Here is a 17,614-nt window from a genome sequence, read left to right as displayed (position 1 = left end):
TTGTGTTGTAGGACCAATATAATGAAGGTGCTTCTACCGCCAGAGGCTAAGCACCATTTATTGGGTTGCAAGATTTACATCTGGCATGCACAAACTATTGTATGTTTTGGGATGCATGACTTATATTATGAGAGGCAGGGTCTTGTTTTGGTGGCTGCATGTAAATATATTGGGGCATGGGGATCCTAAAGAAGTGTTCAATGTTTATAAATGAAGCTCAAAACCCATATTTTCGGGAACACCTCACAAATTTGAAGGTATAAGATCTATAATTAAGGAATCTGTGACCAATATTCACCAGTTTAGTGCCAATATTTATGGTATATGGCCAATATATGCATCCAGATGTCATGAGACTATTTTTTTCTTTAATGCAGGTAGCACCCAGAGTTATGATGGTGCTCCCGAGCCAGGGCCTTGATGCTCCCTCCGAAGGAGGGTGGGCGTGGATGATCGCCCTGTCTGGGTTTATGGTGAATGCACTCACCTATGGTGTTATCCGCTCCATGGGAGTCTTTTACATGGAGTTTGTCTACTTGTTCCACAAACCGTCCAGTGAGGTGTCTTGGATCGCCTCCATCTCTATCACTGTTCTACAGTTTGCAAGTGAGTGACATGGTGGGTGAGACACCGAGTAACACCTCAGGAGGAGGGAAAAGACCAGAGCTCTAAACACTAACATGGTTGATGTGTGGGTAAGTCAGGGATGCTTATAGAGGGCCAGAGAAGGTGATAGTTCTGAGTGCAATCATCTTAGGACTTCATTATGAGTGGCCCATTGTGTGATGCGTTAATTATCACATTCAACCTAATTCTACACCAAGGTGATTGGAATCTTTGAGAGTAATAGTTATCGTCTACCTCAAATTTTCTCTGTGAAAATTGGACATTAATGCAGATTTTTATACTTTCCTCACCAACATAAAATCTGCATGTCCCATTAGTTGCCAGATATTTTTTCCACAGAGTAAATTTCTGCAGGTCTGACCTGACAGAAATGACCCAGGTATAACTGCAGGGGTGTGGTGTTTGCTGCAAAACCTGGAATACAGGTATATGCAGTAATAGAAACTAACTCACAAAGCCAAGTTTCAGAGGCCACTCAAAAGGGCCTTGAAGGATAAGGCTGAGAATGAATGGTTTTCTTAGGGATAGAACAGAGAGGACATGGCTCTGAAAAGACACTGCTCAAAAATGCATGGCACAGCTGCTAATAGTTTGGAAAGTGCGGTCATCCTTCTCCAAACAAGACATTACTCCGTCTTTGGTGAAGTCTTAGGTCTGTCTTAATTCAGTCTTAGGTCTGTCTTAAGTTTGTCTTAAGACAAAATCATAACTTTAGTACTACTAAATGCCTTCCAAAAGTAGTAAGTTTAGGATTTTGTCTTAAGTTAGTTCTGTGAATCAGGCCCAATGAATTAACTACTTACGCTAGTTCTTCCTAGCCTCCTGTTTGAGGTTATTAAAATGTCTCAGCTGCTGTCGCCCGCACGAGACTGCAACAAACACGGGATCATGATAGCCAAAAATCTTTCAAGAGACAGTCTAAAGCTAACTCACGTGGTGTTTGTCACCATATTGAATTGGATTAACTCCCTGATTTAACGAGGATTTCACAAGGATTGGCAAAGTCAGTCTTTCATCGGGTGCCACCTGGCCAGGTGTAAATGGGCATGACCAGTATTTTAATCTCCCAGCCATAACCAAACATAGAACAAGGAGGCCATTGTGTTCTGGGTCTTTTCCCATTTTGAGCACAGCGATTGTGGTGGAGGTGATGTCACCCTTTGAATCTTATCAATGTTGCAACAATTAAGGATGGGATGGAAGGCAGCAGCCACTGCAACAAACAATACGGGAGGAGTTGCCTGGCGTCGTGCAGAAATAAAGCTGTTTGTTTAAGCGCAGTGCTCACCTCCTTAAATTTTAAGTGCATTCCATAAATAAATAAAGGTGGGCCTGAATTCAAAGCGGCACCATATACAAATAAATAAAAGTGCACTTAAAGGGATTAGGTGGTGTGGAGAACGGCATAGTGAGATTAAGAATGGTACAGTATACTGACACGAACAAGCAGTGGCCTTGGAGGGCTAGTGGGGGCGGCCATGCACTCTTGTGGGAGGGATGAGGTGGTGTGGAATGGCATGAGTAGATTAAGTAAGGGGCCACGCTGAAAAAAGCAAGGCGTCGGGTGAGGGCAGGAAGCTGGCAGATGTGCCAGGGGTGGCAAACTTCCTCTGGGAATGCGAGCTGCAAAGAAAACAAGTAGTCCCTAAAGAAAAAATAACAGCCAGCAGCGTAACTAAACTGTAGTTGGTCAGTGCTGCTTCCTGCAAAAGCGGAAGTGACCTATCAGAACGCCAGCCAACAAGAAGTCAGATAAGAAGAGCAATGCCAGACTTAACCAATGGCAAGCTGCAAGAGAAATTACCCTCCATATTCTGTTTACTACAGGTCTTGAGACAGCGCATGCGCTTTCTTGGCTCGACCTAAAAATAGAATAGAAATAGTCTGAGAAGACATTACTTTGTGAAGGCAGGGTTGTAAAGCGATCCGATCTTATGGCAGAGGCAAAAGGGTATATCTCCAAAAGGGGATGGGCTTGACAGGTTACAAAACCCACAGCTCCTAGAGTTCTGAGATAAGGATTTGGAGCAGTAAGGGCATAGGTCAGCAATCACACGGGCACAGATTGGACAGGACCTAGAGAAGGCAAGGCTCAGTATGGCCATGGGCTCAGTAATAGAAGGACTATGGGGCAGAGCTCAGACTGGACAAGGCACAGGGATGGCATTGTTCAGAGAGGGTCTAAACTCACAGAGAGTTGGGTTCAGAGAGGGCATGGAGAGAGATCACAAGTCTGCAAAGTCATGTTTACATTTGAAGATGGTATGGGCTCAGAAAAGACAGATAGCTGAAAACGCCTGGGTGGCAACCTTTTCTTGTGATCTGAGAGCGGTCAGGGGTTACTGGGCACCAATTGTGAAAAAGAGTGTCATTCACCACTGGTGTCCTATGACAACAGTACTGCTGAACGAACAGGTTCTCCCTTTTTTTGAGGTAAAGGGAAAAGCACTCCAAGGGTTACTCCGGAAGTGGAGTAGGATTAGACACTCAGAATACAGTAAACACCTAGATGAAGTTTAAAAACTGATTGTCCAGTCAATGGTTTGCTTTAGAAAACTATTTTAATACAAATGATTAAAATATAATAAAAGGGAGTCTGAAGCCTGAGTATAAATGCCCATATGTTAGTTCCTTAATACAGACCGGTTGCGATCTAAAAGATCAGTAGAAACAAAAGGCCAGCATGTTTATGTATTGCATGGTATAGATCTTCACATCAGTGAGATAATCTCTGCATAATTCTACACAATATAAGTCACAGTACTTCTTAATCTGATTTTGATTACATTAAATAGATTCTAATATATTCTTGCAAAAATACTAACTGCTTTTTGGTGTCTTTAATTTCTCAATAAAGATTCTGCTTTTATTAGTGATGTTTTCAGTGAACACGAGAACACAATAGCAAGGATTTAAGTAAGTTGTAAGAAGGGTGATACGATGACCATGTAACATAAGAAATAAAACTCCTCCAGCCTCAGAGTTCTATGACCTTATAAAGGAACTCAACTTTGGCCTAGTTCCTCAGCATGGTCATAAATCCCCTTGGTGACTTGAAATATCCTAATAATGTATTGCAGGGTGTACCTTGTATCGTATATACTGCATGCATAATGATGAGGGGCAAAGACAATGTGATGTCTCTGGAACCTTTCTACCAAGAGATCCAACCTTATATAATTAACATGAGATTAGGACTCATGGAGGGATCAGAGACAGCAGGGTTCATGTGCTCATTCCATTAATGTTGATCTTCCTGGTTGAAGTCCACAATGGAGGTCATGTGCTGGAGTGGATTACCTTTTTCTAAGAGACAGTGAAGGTGGGCTTGGCACCTCTCCCACTAGACCAGAGTTATGGGGTCCTTTCTTGCTCCTGTTGTTGAAACAGAACCGAAGGCCATCGGCCCATCTGCTGCATATGGGGAGATTTTTCTTCATGTTTGTGGTTGATGCTCACATCTTGGTGGACTTGCGAAGATTAGATGGGTTCTATTGTGAAGGGGCTTCACCCAGCTCTGAATGTGATCTAATATTTGAATGCTATCATTGCCGCGCAGACCGCTGCTTCTGCCTCTTTTTTTCAATACTTTTTAAACGTGTAGGAATTTAATTTAATTGCGTTCTGTGTTCTTTTTAATAAATATATTGCAAACTGTCCCATTCTCTATGTGCGGTCCCTGTAACACTGCTCAGAACCACCCCCGGCTTCAGCCAATACCGCCACGAGGTAGGAGGAGTCAGAGGCAGGGCCAGGCTCAAATGTTTGTCGCAGCGCGGGAGCGGGCAATTTGAATGCTATCATTAACCGCGCGGACCGCTGCTGCTGCGCCTCTTTTTTCAATACTTTTTAAACGCATAGGAATTGAATTTAATTGTGTTCTTTTTTAAAAATATATCGCAAACTGTCCCATTCTCTACGGGCGGGTCCCTGTAACACTGCTCAGAACCACCCCCGGCTTCAGCCAATACCGCCGCAAGGTGGGAGGAGTCAGAGTCAGGGCCAGGCTCAAATGTTCGTCGCAGTGCTGGAGCGGGCAATTTGAATGCTATCATTGCCGCGCGGACCGCTGCTGCTGCGCCTCTTTTTTCAATATTTTTTAAACGTGTAGGAATTGAATTTAAGTGTGTTCTGTGTTCTTTTTTTTAAATATATCGCAAGCTGTCCCATTCTCTACGGGCGGGTCTCTGAAAAACTGCTCAGAACCACCCCAAGCTTCAGCCAATACTGGCGCGAGGTGGGAGGAGTCAGAGGCAGGGCCAGGCTCAAATGCCCACCACAGTGTGGGAGCGCAGCGTGCTTGCCTTTAGCCAAAGGCAAGACCGTCTGCACCCGTCCGCGCCCTGACAGGCCCCGTTACTATGCATAATGCCCAAATTGGGAATTACTCCTCTGAGGAACTCAGATTATTGGCCCAGTCGGTCTTTCCCCTTGATGCCCTTACCATTCAGAGTATCAGGGATAACATTTGCAAACCTCGGAGCAGCCGGCAATTCCTCCACCTCCCATTCCTTACCATCCTCAAGGCCCCTGTCCTGGTAAAGCAAAACATCCAGCTTTATGCGTTCTTTACTTTAACACCGCCTCTATGGTAAAACACCAGTTAGACATCCTTCTGCCGCTAATGTCAGAAATACCGGATATCCTTCTGTTGATGAAAACCTGGTTAACCCTCGATTCCAACCCAGATATCCTAGCGGCTCTGCCTCAGGACTACTACATACAACATGTCAATCGGCCATTGGGTAAAGCGGGTGGTGGTGTCGCTGCCATCATTCATAAAAATCATAAATTCATCTCCATCACCCCTCTCAACCTTCCGGCGGGGAAGAATACGGTCATCAAACTGGATTCCACCTCTGGATCCCTTATATGTGTTATTATTTATAGGCCCCCACAACACATGCCTTCATTCCCTCTCGCTTTGAGCGAACAAATGGCCAATTTAATCACAAATTATACTAATATTCTCATCGGGGATTTGAAATATTGGCTCAATGATGCTCTGGGCGAGCCACATGCGGCAGAATTATCTGACCTACTCTCCAACCTTAATTTAATTTACAGTCACTATCCCCTTACACCTCAAGACCGCTGCGGCTGCGAGTGGCATGATAAGGAACTGGAGGGCTATTGACAAACAGGAATTCCTTTGTACCTTAGCTAACTCAGCCCCCACCCTTGACTCTGACATTAACGCTATGGAGGATAATATCTCTTCTTAGTTACTCGCTGCAAGTAACATACATGCCCCTCTTACAAAATTCAAGCAGGCGCGCCAAGCCGACACCCAGAAATGGTTTTCTGACGAGTTAAAAAATTCAAAACTAGCACTCCGTCAGACGGAGAGGAGATGGAGACTACGTTATTCCCCTGAAGACAAAACTCAGTATCTAAAGGCTCGCAAAGAGTATAAAAATGCTTTTACGGAAGCCAAGGCAGCTCACTTTTCCACCAGAACTCTGAGTTCCCACAATAGGTCAAAGACATTTTTTATGATTGTTAATGATCTTTGCAATGCTGAGAGAATTATCCCCAAACAGGCTCCTTCCCAAGACCTATGCAATTCCTTGAATGACTATTTTTTTGATAAAATCGCCAGTATCAAAGCCAGCATCTCCACTGTTAGGCATATGGTGTCTCCAGACACTTCCATTACGAGTACAGCAACCATAGACCATTTTCCCGCCATTAGCCCAAAGATTTTGCTAGAGTTGCTGGCCAGAGTCAAATCAGGTTCCCCAAGAGACTGCTGCCCTCCCTATATCCTAAAGGAGATTTTTTCCGCCTTGCCACACACTGCGTTATCCTTCCTAAATGAATCTCTCTCGCAAGGCCAGGTCCCCAGTGCGTTCAAGAATGCAATAGTGGTCCCTCTCTTAAAAAAACAAGGAGTAGATCCCATGAACCTCTCAAACTATCGCCCTATTGCCTTGCTCCCATTTCTGGCCAAGATATTGGAGGCCCATGTCGCCAACTGTTTGTCTAATTTTATTGAATATTCTGAACACCTCGACTCTCACCAAGCTGGCTTCCGACCTGCTCACTCAACTGAGTCAGTCATACTCGCAGTCCTGGATGCCTTACGAGCTAATGCGGACAAGGGCACGCCCCAGGCCCTGGTCCTCCTAGACTTGTCGGCCATATTTGACACGGTCAACCACAAAATCCTGTTTGACCGTGTCAGACAGGCTGGCATACAGGGCTCAGCTTTCAAGTGGATCAAATCCTTTCTCGTGGGCTGCACCCAAGCAGTGCGTCTTGCCCCTTTCACTACTCCAAAAATTGCCACCATGTGTGGGGTCCCACAAGGGTCATCGTTGTCTCTCCACCTGTTCAACCTGTACCTTCTGCCTCTGATTCACTCATTACGGAATAGGAAGGTAACCTTTTTTAAGTACGCGGACCACCTTCAGCTGGTCTTTACTATTGATGATGCCCCTGACGCAATCCAGGAATTTCAAGCCACTATGCTTCATATTCAGCGTTGAATTGATCTTAACCATCTTAAACTTAACCCGGGCAAGACCGAATTAGTATTGGCCAACCGACCTAGGACCTCCCACCATCCCATCCCTGTCGGTAAAAAGCCTAGGAGTTAATATAAACGCTGACCTCTCACTCAGAGGCCAGGTGGGGGCAGTGGTATCTACTTGCTTTTTCCAGCTATGCAAAATTAGGAAGATCGCCCACCTGCTCACCCACGCCACCCTATACAGGTGGTGATCGCCTTGGTACTCTCCCATCTTGACTTCTAGAACTCAATCTACCTCAGTTTGCCACTATCTCTACTTAAACGTCTCCAGATGGTGCAGAACCAAGCTGCAAGACTCATTTAGAAACAACCAAAATGGCAATCTGCTAGACCTTTACTAGTAATACTTCATTGGCTCCCTGTCGCACAACGGGCAGCTTTCAAGACAGGGTGCCTAGGTTTTAAGGCCCTTCACCGCAGGAGTCCTACATTTATTAATTGCCTCATATCAAGATATGTTCCGTCCCACAACCTGCGCTCAGCACACCTCCAGCTGCTAGCCATCCCCACCTTTAAGCTCAAACGCCAGGGAGGGTGCAGGTTTTCCTACCTGGGTCCCAAATTCTGGAATTCCCGACTGTTAGGGATGTAGGGTTATTAACAAAATGCAGACGGTCCAAAATGCAGCTGCTCGTCTGCTTTCAGGGACCCCAAAATTTCAGCCAATCTCACATGTTATTTGGAACCACCACTGGCTAGCGATCAAGAATCGCATGAAATTCAAAACCTTATGCTTAACCTATAAGGCTATTCATAAACAGGGCCCTCAGTTTCTAATTGAACAACTGGCTTTTCATTGTCCTTCGAGAAATCTTAGATCTAAGACTGCACTTCAGCTATTGGTCCCCCGTACTAGGACAGTCTCGTGGGGAGATAGACGTCTTGTGGTGACAGCAGCAAAGCTTTGGAATACATTACCTTTAAACATCCGTTCTGCCTCATCACTGCTTCAATTTCGTAAGATAATAAAGACCTGGTTGTTTAACCAGTAAATCTAAGCTCTAACATCCTGCATAGAACCTGTAGCGCCGAGACGCCCAAGGGCATTTGGTTGCACTTTATAAATTTAAAAAATAAATAAATAAATAAATAATAAATACGGTCATGTAACACTCTCCTGGGGTTCAGAAAAATGCTCAAGACATGGCTGTTTGAGCAGGCTCATTCGTAATCTGTTGCTGCATTGATATGGTCCAAAGCTAAGCGCCAAGAAACCTTTCGGTGTACGTGCGCTATATACATTTTTATTAACATAACATATTAGTGGATGAACTCAAACTTCTTAAATTTTTATCCGACAGAAAATAAGATACTGCTTATGAAGATTCAACCTCACTTGTGGGACAGTAGCTTCATCAACTACCTCCTATTTAAGCTACTTACAAATCAAGGGCCCAGATGGATCAAAACATTCCTTGACCCTGCAGATTGCGGCATTAATTAAAGCCTGTTTCTTCCAGCTGAGAGCTCTTTGGAGGCTTCCGCCATCTGTGTATTTAGTCAAAAAAAATCAGAGAGATGAAAGCTTTAATTAATTCATGCATTCACTATTGTAATTCCATCTATTTGGATAGTCACTCTGGGTCCAACAGGAAGCTAAGAAATATTGAGATTGGCATTAAGCAGACTCTCTTTGACCTTAAGAAATATATTACATTCTCTTCCTATGATATTAAAGATGGGTTTTAAATTCCTATGTCTGATGCAGTGCCTCCTTTACACATATCTCTCTGTGAAGCTTTTTTCATCCTCTCAGAGGCTGCACACTGAACCTTTTATCAAGGGACATCAGAGGGAAAGAAGGGCCTTTACTGTGCAAAGTTTCAAATTATCTTCCCTTCAACTTGAAGTTGGTGCCTGACCATGATCAAAATGTAACCTAACCAGTGAGCAGCTCTTTGTGTTCCCTCCCAAATGTGCTTACTATCTACAGCACCAAGATATCCACTTCAGGGTGTATGCAGTGTGTATGTAGTTTGATAGATTCATTGATAAGTAGTAGTATAGGACACAAGGAAAAGTGCTCTATGTTAGTTGGTTAGGGACCAATGGGAAAATCATGGTCAGTGCCTGTATATTCCAAACTTTTTTTCATGATCATCCATCCATGTGTGTCCCCTACTCACCCCAATGTTCCCCCCCCCCCTTGATCCTTCAGGTCCGATTGGCAGCGCCCTCAGCATACAGTATGGGGGTCGAGCGGTGGTGATGGCTGGAGGGGTCCTCGCCTTCTTGGGAACTCTTCTGGCTTCATTTGGAAACTCCTTGCTGCACCTCTACCTCACCCTGGGTGCCTTGACAGGTAAGATACAATCCCTGTGAATGGAGGGTGGGCTGTGGCCGCCTTGGAGTAATGTTCTGGACTTTGGAAGTAAGACAGTGCATGTGATGTGGTCATTGGCATCATGTTCCTTCCCTCCTACATACTGAACACTGCCCCCACACTCTTTGGAGTCTCTTTGTAAGGGGCACCGACACAAAGGGAATCTGAGGGAGAGTGGTGTTTCATGGCATGTTCTGTGTTCATTCCTTCTCTACCTTTATTATCAATGTATGTGACGTGTTACTATCTAATAATAATAATAATATAATAATAATAATAATAATAATCTTTATTCAGCAGTAATCACAGCCATAAAAGATACACAGATAAAAATGCAACAACAAAAAGATTAAAACAGTTAGGAGTAGGCAAGCTGGAAGGCAGTTCAACATCCAGGGTTTTGTGAAATAATTTACTTGAAATCGACATGAAATGCAAACCTCTCTTACCATTTATGAAAGACAAGGGAGGGAAATACATTTAAAATATTACATTTACTGATAAATAGAGTACAAAGGCACTGGAGACTGTGCATTTGTGTAAAAAATCTCTGATTCGCACAACTCCATCTACAAAAGTGTATGAACATGTGGTCTGTGGGTCTATTGCAGAAGGGTCCATCAACCAGATGACTCAAGGGCTTACCTTTCAGAAGGTTGTAGTTTGTACATTGTTTTATTACTCCAAATCCTGCATTTAATGGTTTCCTGCACTGTTTTATTTGTGTCTTATCATGCATTTCCCTACGTGGTTTATCAGTCCACTGTCATGTATGTTTCCCCTTTCCTATGGACTCTCGCTTTTGCCTCCCATTCTCGTGCTTTCCTGTTGTCTTACTGTCATGATTCTGTTTTATTCGTTCTTTAATGTAACAAGTATAGTCTAATGTTTACGGTGAGTTGTCCTAGCCACAAGCTACAACAAAGGTAAATCTTATGTTCTGTGTGCTGGAACTTTTGATTACTACAGGAAGCTGCAACTGGGTATCCCTTAGGGGCTTTGTGTCTATTAGTGTGTGTGTGTGTACATGTGTGCATGTGCATCTGGGTGCAAAGGCAATTCCTCAGAGGCCTAATAAGACTACACCAAGGAATCACACTGAGAAAAAGAACATGGTGCCAGTGGTGGGTGGCTGTAACTGAGGCAGATCATAACAATCCTGGTTTTCTTCCCTCTCAGGTTTTGGTTGGGCTCTGGTATTTTCACCAACCATGGCAATCATTCCGCAGTACTTCGTCCGCCGAAGGGGCTTGGTGCTGGGCTTGGCACTCACTGGAAACGGCCTCTCCTCCATCCTCTTCTCACCACTCTTCCAAGCTCTCATTGACATCTACAGCTGGCGTGGGGCTCTCCTCATCATCTCAGCGATAGAGTTGAACCTGTGCATCTGTGGGGCTCTACTTAGACCTGTCCACTTGCTGCAAGACCACCGCCGCAGCCGAGTAGAAACAGAGAAGTCTTCAAAGTGGGCCTTGTTCTTGCGCAAGTTGGCTTCTGACCTGGACCTCAGTCTGTTCCGGAACTGTGGCTATGTACTGTACCAAGCTGCCATGTTTCTTTACTTTGCTGGTACCTTTGTGGTTTATGTCCACCTGGTGTTACATGGCAAGGAGATGGGCCTTAGCAGCTATGAGGCAGCCTTTCTCATGTCAGTGACAGGTCTAGCAGACACATGCTTTCGCCCTCTATCAGGATGGTTTGCTGACCTCAAGCTACTTACGACACTGCAACTCTCGGTGCTTTGGACTTCATCAACTGGGCTCAGTCTGCTCTTCTTGCCCCTTACCAACACCTTCCCTGGCATCATGGCCCTGGCGTTCATCTACGGCCTGAACAATGGTGCCTCTACACCTCTATTTTTCGCAACACTGCCTGATCTGGTGACCATTGAGAGGATGACCAGTGCTGTGGGGCTCTCCATGATGCTCAACAGCTTTAGTGCATTGCTAGGTCCCCCATTTTCAGGTAAAAGGAATTGGAATAAAGTCAATCATATTGCAAGGGGCGTTGGAGAAATTAAGTGACTGGGTAGCAGGAAATAGAGTGTCATTAGAGGAATGTAGAAAAGGGTGTAGAAAAGGGTGAGAGTGGAAAAGATCCACCCTTCACAAATGCATAAAAAATATTGGTGTTGGATGAGGTTAGGACTATGTGGCTGGGAATGGACAGAAAAGGAGATACCAAATGCAGTGTTGTACCTGGTTATTTCTAATATGGCTCTGAAACACTAGTTACGGCACACTAACACATTACTCCAGCTCTGGAGTGCAATTGTACATAGCAGCTTGGGTGAACATCTGTGTGTCTGTCTCTTGATAACTTCATTCAATGGGCTATTGGTAGATAAAACACTTCTGAGAACATAACAACTGCTGATGAGGGAGTCCCCTTCAACATGAGGACCCCAAATCCCTCTCCGAGAGTTCATTCAAGTATACAGGAAGACCACCAATATCCAAAATCTCCTAAAGAATTCGCGTATGACTGTTTCTCTACCTCTCCTCATGCAGGATGATCTCCTACATGCTCTCCGGCAACATTCTATGGAGTAAACCAAAGGGTCAGGGGAAAAGAAGGAGAAAGAAGAAGGAAAAATAGGGTATTTAAGACTTCCCTTTATAGTCTATCTTTTCCACTGGATAGATAACTTATAAAACACTTGATTTAGAAATTATTAAAAAACGATTACACATTTGCTAGTCCTTAAACCAAGTCAGATTTTTGGTTGCCCTCCTCGTCCTAACTCTAAATACACATTGGTCTATTCCATGCCCTCTGTTATGTTTTACCATTTACCCTTGACAAACAAGGATCATGGAGATAGGATCTTCGGGCCCGATTCACAAAAGTAATCTGAGACAAAATCCTAACTTTAAGACTTTCGGTATTCACAAAGGGCATTTAGGAGTAGTAAAGTCTTAAGTGTTGGTAAACTTAAGACCAAAACTTAAGTTTAACTGAGACAAAATCCTAACTTAGACTTTCAGTATTCACAAAGGGCATTTAGGATTCCTAACTTTACTACTCCTAAACACACTTTGTGTATACAGAAAGTAGTAAAGTTTGTGAATCAGGCCCTTCATATTGTGCCCATTCTCAAACCTTGGACATTTTTCAGCATAATAGCATTCTTACAAATTGTCCAATTTTGTGAGCCTCTGAGAAAATGGTCCTCTTGGCTTGTTGGAGCTCCGGCATTATGCCAAATGCTAGATCTGCCTAAAGATATCGCAGATCTGCCCTCAAGGGGGGCAGAAGCAGCCAAAATGTTCACAAAAAAGGGAGCAACCCTTGCCTATGAAGCCGCTCTGTCACATGCCCATAAACAAATCTCTGGTGCCTAGTGGGCTTTCTGCCCTCCCGGGGCGGCAAATCGGGGACTACTGCCCCCATCTGCCCCTCAGGAGGGCAGAATGACTGTGGCTATTTTTTTTGGGGGGGAGAGGGTATTGGCATCATCCCTTATGGGCTGCTCCTACTCCTCTTTTAAAAAAGAATCCTGGTGTCTAGTAATAACACACATCTGCCCTCCTGGGCAGGCAGAAAGACTGAGACTTTTTTGGGGGGAATGGCATGCCTATTTCCCTAGTGCCTATTAAGAGTTATGCCCATCCAGGGGGGAAACTGAAAAGAGCCAATCGGCTCATTTCAGTTTAACAATCAATGTAATGAAGACAGGTCGCCATGCGTGTGATCATCATTACATTGAAAGAAAAAAATGCCTCAGGAGATTGGGAAGCTCTTCCCCACCTCCAGAGGCAAAAAATAAATAAAAAGGAAATCCCTCTGCTGTTTACAGTACAGGGATTTGGCGGTGGTGTGCCGAGGACGTAACAGTATATCCTTGGCACACCGGTGCAACAGCCAAGGACGTAACTTTTATGTCCTCGGCACCAAACGGGTTACGTTTTAGGTGCAGGTTGTGAGTTTTGTGAGGTTATAGGGTAAGAAGTAACTAAATTAAATTTATGTAATAAATATTTTTGGGTCCACAAATAATTTTAGATACAAATATATATTTGTTTGATTTTTTTTGTATTGTATATATAATAATATTTGTTGTTATTTGTGGGATGTATTGTAATATGTTTTATTTATTTTAATTTTGAATAATACATATATTTTTAGTGGGAATAGTACATTTTACCCCTCTGCAATCTAACATTTTCCCCATTGTTGTACTGACTGGAGTGGTAACAGTAAATTTTACCCCTCCACTATCCAACACTTTCCCAACAGTTGTACTGACTCAAGTGGGATTAGTAAATGTTATTCCTTTGCACTCAAACAGTTTTCCTACTGTTGTACTGGCTAGAGTGGGAATAGTAAATTTTATCTAAGCGCAATCCAACACTTTCACTACTGTTGCATTAACTGAAGGGAGATGTGTAAATTTTACCAAGATTTGTTATTTTTTCGTTGTGTGAAGTGGGAGTCGTACATATTTTATATTTTTACTATAATAGTTTGCGTAGTTTTATATAAATTGTAGTGGAAATAGTATATGTATTACATTTTATATTTTATCATTTATCTTATATTGTTATAATGTATATTATTATTTGTTTTTATAAAATATTTATCATTATTAATGTTTTTAATATATAAAATATCTGCACTAAATTTGAAGTTGTTTTCTTTTTTAATTTAATTAGAATGATTTGTTTTTTAAAGATTATGGGGTCTATTACGTAGTTGGTCGTCGGGCTCCTTGAATCCATCGGAAGCCAGTCCGAATGACTGACCGGTTTCAATTCTCACCGGCTGAATCCAAATCAGCCGGTTGAAATTGAAATAGACGATGTCGGTCGTAAGGCCTTCGACCTAAGTCGGAGGCCTTATGAAAGTATGACATATTAGTTTAATAATTCTTTTTTAACATAGATATATGTAAATATATATATATATATTAATTATTATATGTGTGTGTTTAACTTTTTTAATTAAGTTTTTTGTTATATTTGTTAAAATATATATTAAATCTATTTTATTTTTTAATTAATGTTACTATTTAATATCATTAATACCTACTATTTTAATTAAGAAAATATTTTTAAAAACTATATTTTTAATGCAATTATATTTATTACATCAATGTTTTTTTCTATATTTTTGTACTTCCCATACTAAGTATAGTATAGTGATATTTTTTGCATCAATATTTTGGTCAAAAATTGTTTGGTAGGGGCATATTTTGAGGGTCGATATTATGTCAGTGAACCCACTAAATCATGTCTGTATTTGATTCCCTCATGGGAAATGATGTGGTCAAAGTAGTTTAACAATCGCAACCCAATTTATTTATCTTTCTGTATCTCTTAAAATCTCCAAAACATTCCTTAAATTCCAATTATGTTCCTCTCCCATCTCACAATGATCTAGAATATCATCATGAAAACAGACAACTTTAAGTAGGTTGTACAAAGAATGCTTCATGATGTGTCAGAATGTAGCAGCTGTTGATGCTAACCAGAATGCCATGCAACAACACAGGTAGGGCACCAGAGAAGTAACAAGGGAGGCGGAATTAGTTTCAATAAAGGCTGTTTTAGCCAAAAAGTTATTATAGTAACAATACAAAGGAAATTGCTTAATGAGTATTTTCCACCGTCAAGGAAATTGTATTTTTGGAGGAAGGTAGTGTTGTATTTGTAAGCCACCGCAACATCAAAGAGGCCAATTCAGAAGATGGGTGGGGCAACCAACCGAATGTAGATTGGAAGGAGATGGGAGGGCCCTAGCAGGAGCTACATTAAATGGAGAAAGATCTATAAAGAAGAGTAAAAGGCAGCAGAGTTAGCAAAGACTAGAATTGGGATGAAGATAGAATTAAGAGACTAAGAGGGCACTGCATGAGTTGGGAAACTGATCGAAGGGCTCTAGATAGAGCTAGGATGGACAATTGGCATTAGAAAGAGTGTGACTGAAACCTAGAGAGCATTAGAATTGGGAAGAAACTGGAATTGTGATGGAAATGGATTAAAATATTAGAGGGCGCCACTAGGAAATGGGAGTGCCCAAGACTTGGTGAGAGGGGAGGAGATTTGAGATGGAGATGAGAAGCCACTAAAGGGAATTGGAAAGGAGCTGGGACATCAGAAGGACATTGAAAGTGGATGAAAATATGAAGCAGAAAGAAAGAAGCAGGGATGATGATGGAAGGTGGTGCAGGAGGATTAGGATAAATAGGCAGATAGGAGATGACATTTTATGGGGCTGGAACAAATTTGGAAGGGGCTGGGAAGAACTGATAAGCAATTGGGGAAGTAATTGAGATGTAGTTTTGCTTTAAGGCATGTTGTCTGCAGTTTCCCAAATTTACGATCATCACCATCTTTGTTTCACCCTTGTCTTTTTGCAGGATTCCTCAGGGACCTCACCGGGGGCTTCACAGTCTCGTTCCTTGTCTTTGGGGGACTGACATTAGTTGCGAGTGGTATTATTTTGTGCGTCCACTTGTTATTTACTGGAAACTCATTGCCCTGCCCGATGAAGAAGAGCAGTGAGTTGCAATGTAATGAAGATGAATCACCAGCTTCCAGCACTCTGATGAGACTATCATCAATGGACCAATCTACAGACATCTCAAAGACCACTGAACTATGTACTGTGTCCAGTTAGTTATAGTCATCTTGGAAAACAACCAAATAACATCAGTGTGTAAAATCAGGAAATGGTCTCTCTCTTGTACTTTAGACAAAAGGGTGGATTTGCAAACTGAAAGTACTAAGGCTTTTTTTATCTATATTTCTATTTTCAGGTGTGCCAAAATGTAAGAGAAGCTCAGGCAAGTGCTCCTGCTATAATATGCCTGGTGATTAGCATACAGAACCCAAGACCCATTTAGTCCTTCAAAACATTATTGTACATGTCACCTTCAGCCGTAGATTTGTCCTGGCTATGTGGCAGGAGCAGCACCTACCAAGACATCCATCCCTTGCTCAGGGAGACTAGGTAATGGGACAGGAGTCTTTGTTTGCCATCACCTTACTACCATGGTGTATCATGATCACTGTGGGAGAGTGCTTCTTCAACAAAATCAAACCACTGAGTAACCTTAGAGTGTTAGGAGCTGCCACTTAAACTGCCACTTCATAGCCATAGATTTGTACTTACGACCACATAACTTTGGCTCCAGTGCTGACTTCGTCTGGAAGAGCAACAAAGATAGTCCGTGGTATAGGATAGTGTTCAGCCACAGAGTATTAAAATTGAAACAAAACCACATGGCATCCACGGCAAGCTGTGGATTGAAATTAGCAGAACTATAAAGACTCGATAGTGCATACTAGATGTCCTCATGCACCTATATTGGTCATCGGGGTCATACACAGGGGCTCCAATGAGCATACACAGGAACACCAAGGGCAAATGAAGGGTTTTGAGACCTCACTCACAGGATGTCAATGTCACCATTATGTGAGTACCATAACAACAATAAGGCCTGCAAAATAGCTGCACAGGCCATTTATGGATGTTCTATGAACAAGAGCTTCTTTATGCACATACATGGGCTCCACAGGGTAAATCCAGGCGTTTACAATAGACTTGTAGGTGCACAATAGTCAATTGACAGGGGCTTCATAAGGGTAGTTTAGGGGCTCGATGGCACTTGTATCGGAGCGCTCCATAACAGATGTAAAGGAAGTTAAGTAGGAAATGTGAATACTAGACAGCTGAAGAGAGAGTCTGCAGTAAGCTATGGATGAGCTCCCAAATGAAAATAACTGAGGGGTATATCAGCAAGGCGGCGCTATGAAATTATCGCCGCTTTTGTGTCCGTTTTCGAGCAAAAAGCGCCAATATTTTCATCGCCTGATCAGCAAAGACACCCTATCGCGTGTTTTGCTGATTTAACACCCCTTACAGCAACGCCCAGTTTTGCATCTCTAATGAGATGCAAAGTGGGCGTTCCGTGCCAAAATAACTGGAGAAATGTTGCTAACCGACATTTCTTCAATTATTAAGCTACACGCAAACAAGCAGAGCGATAAGAAAAGTAGCTCTAACCACAGTTATCGCTACTTTCCTTACGCCTGCTTGTAATCTGACTTAGCCATGTAATCCAACGGGAGGTGGATTACATGGCTAAAATCACCCTGCCCTATCAGCAAGGTATCGCTGGTCGC

At 42.7% G+C, this 17,614-nt stretch overlaps 1 protein-coding gene across 1 annotated transcript; it reads left to right on the top strand.

Annotated features, from left to right (window-relative positions):
- The first annotated feature begins 395 nt into the window (after positions 1 to 395).
- Positions 396 to 16,155, top strand: LOC147678641 (monocarboxylate transporter 13-like). The gene is made up of 4 exons (XM_086946615.1): positions 396 to 606; positions 9,321 to 9,464; positions 10,665 to 11,450; positions 15,847 to 16,155. Exons 1-4 carry the CDS (start codon positions 396 to 398, stop codon positions 16,104 to 16,106), a joined length of 1,401 nt encoding a protein of 466 aa, XP_086802741.1. The 3' UTR covers positions 16,107 to 16,155.
- Positions 16,156 to 17,614: the final 1,459 nt, after the last annotated feature.

The sequence above is a fragment of the Lissotriton vulgaris genome, chromosome 12 (assembly GCF_964263255.1).
Source record: "Lissotriton vulgaris chromosome 12, aLisVul1.2, whole genome shotgun sequence".
Taxonomy (NCBI): Eukaryota; Metazoa; Chordata; class Amphibia; order Caudata; family Salamandridae; genus Lissotriton; species Lissotriton vulgaris.
This window is presented reverse-complemented; position numbering and strand designations above follow the sequence as displayed.

Excerpts from the sequence above, each read along its gene's own strand:
- LOC147678641 (XM_086946615.1), top strand. The coding sequence starts at position 396 with ATGGTGCTCCCGAGCCAGGGCCTTGATGCTCCCTCCGAAGGAGGGTGG. Across the intron at positions 607-9,320 it reads CACTGTTCTACAGTTTGCAA|GTCCGATTGGCAGCGCCCTC; the intron begins GTGAGTGACATG and ends TTGATCCTTCAG. Across the intron at positions 9,465-10,664 it reads CACCCTGGGTGCCTTGACAG|GTTTTGGTTGGGCTCTGGTA; the intron begins GTAAGATACAAT and ends CTTCCCTCTCAG.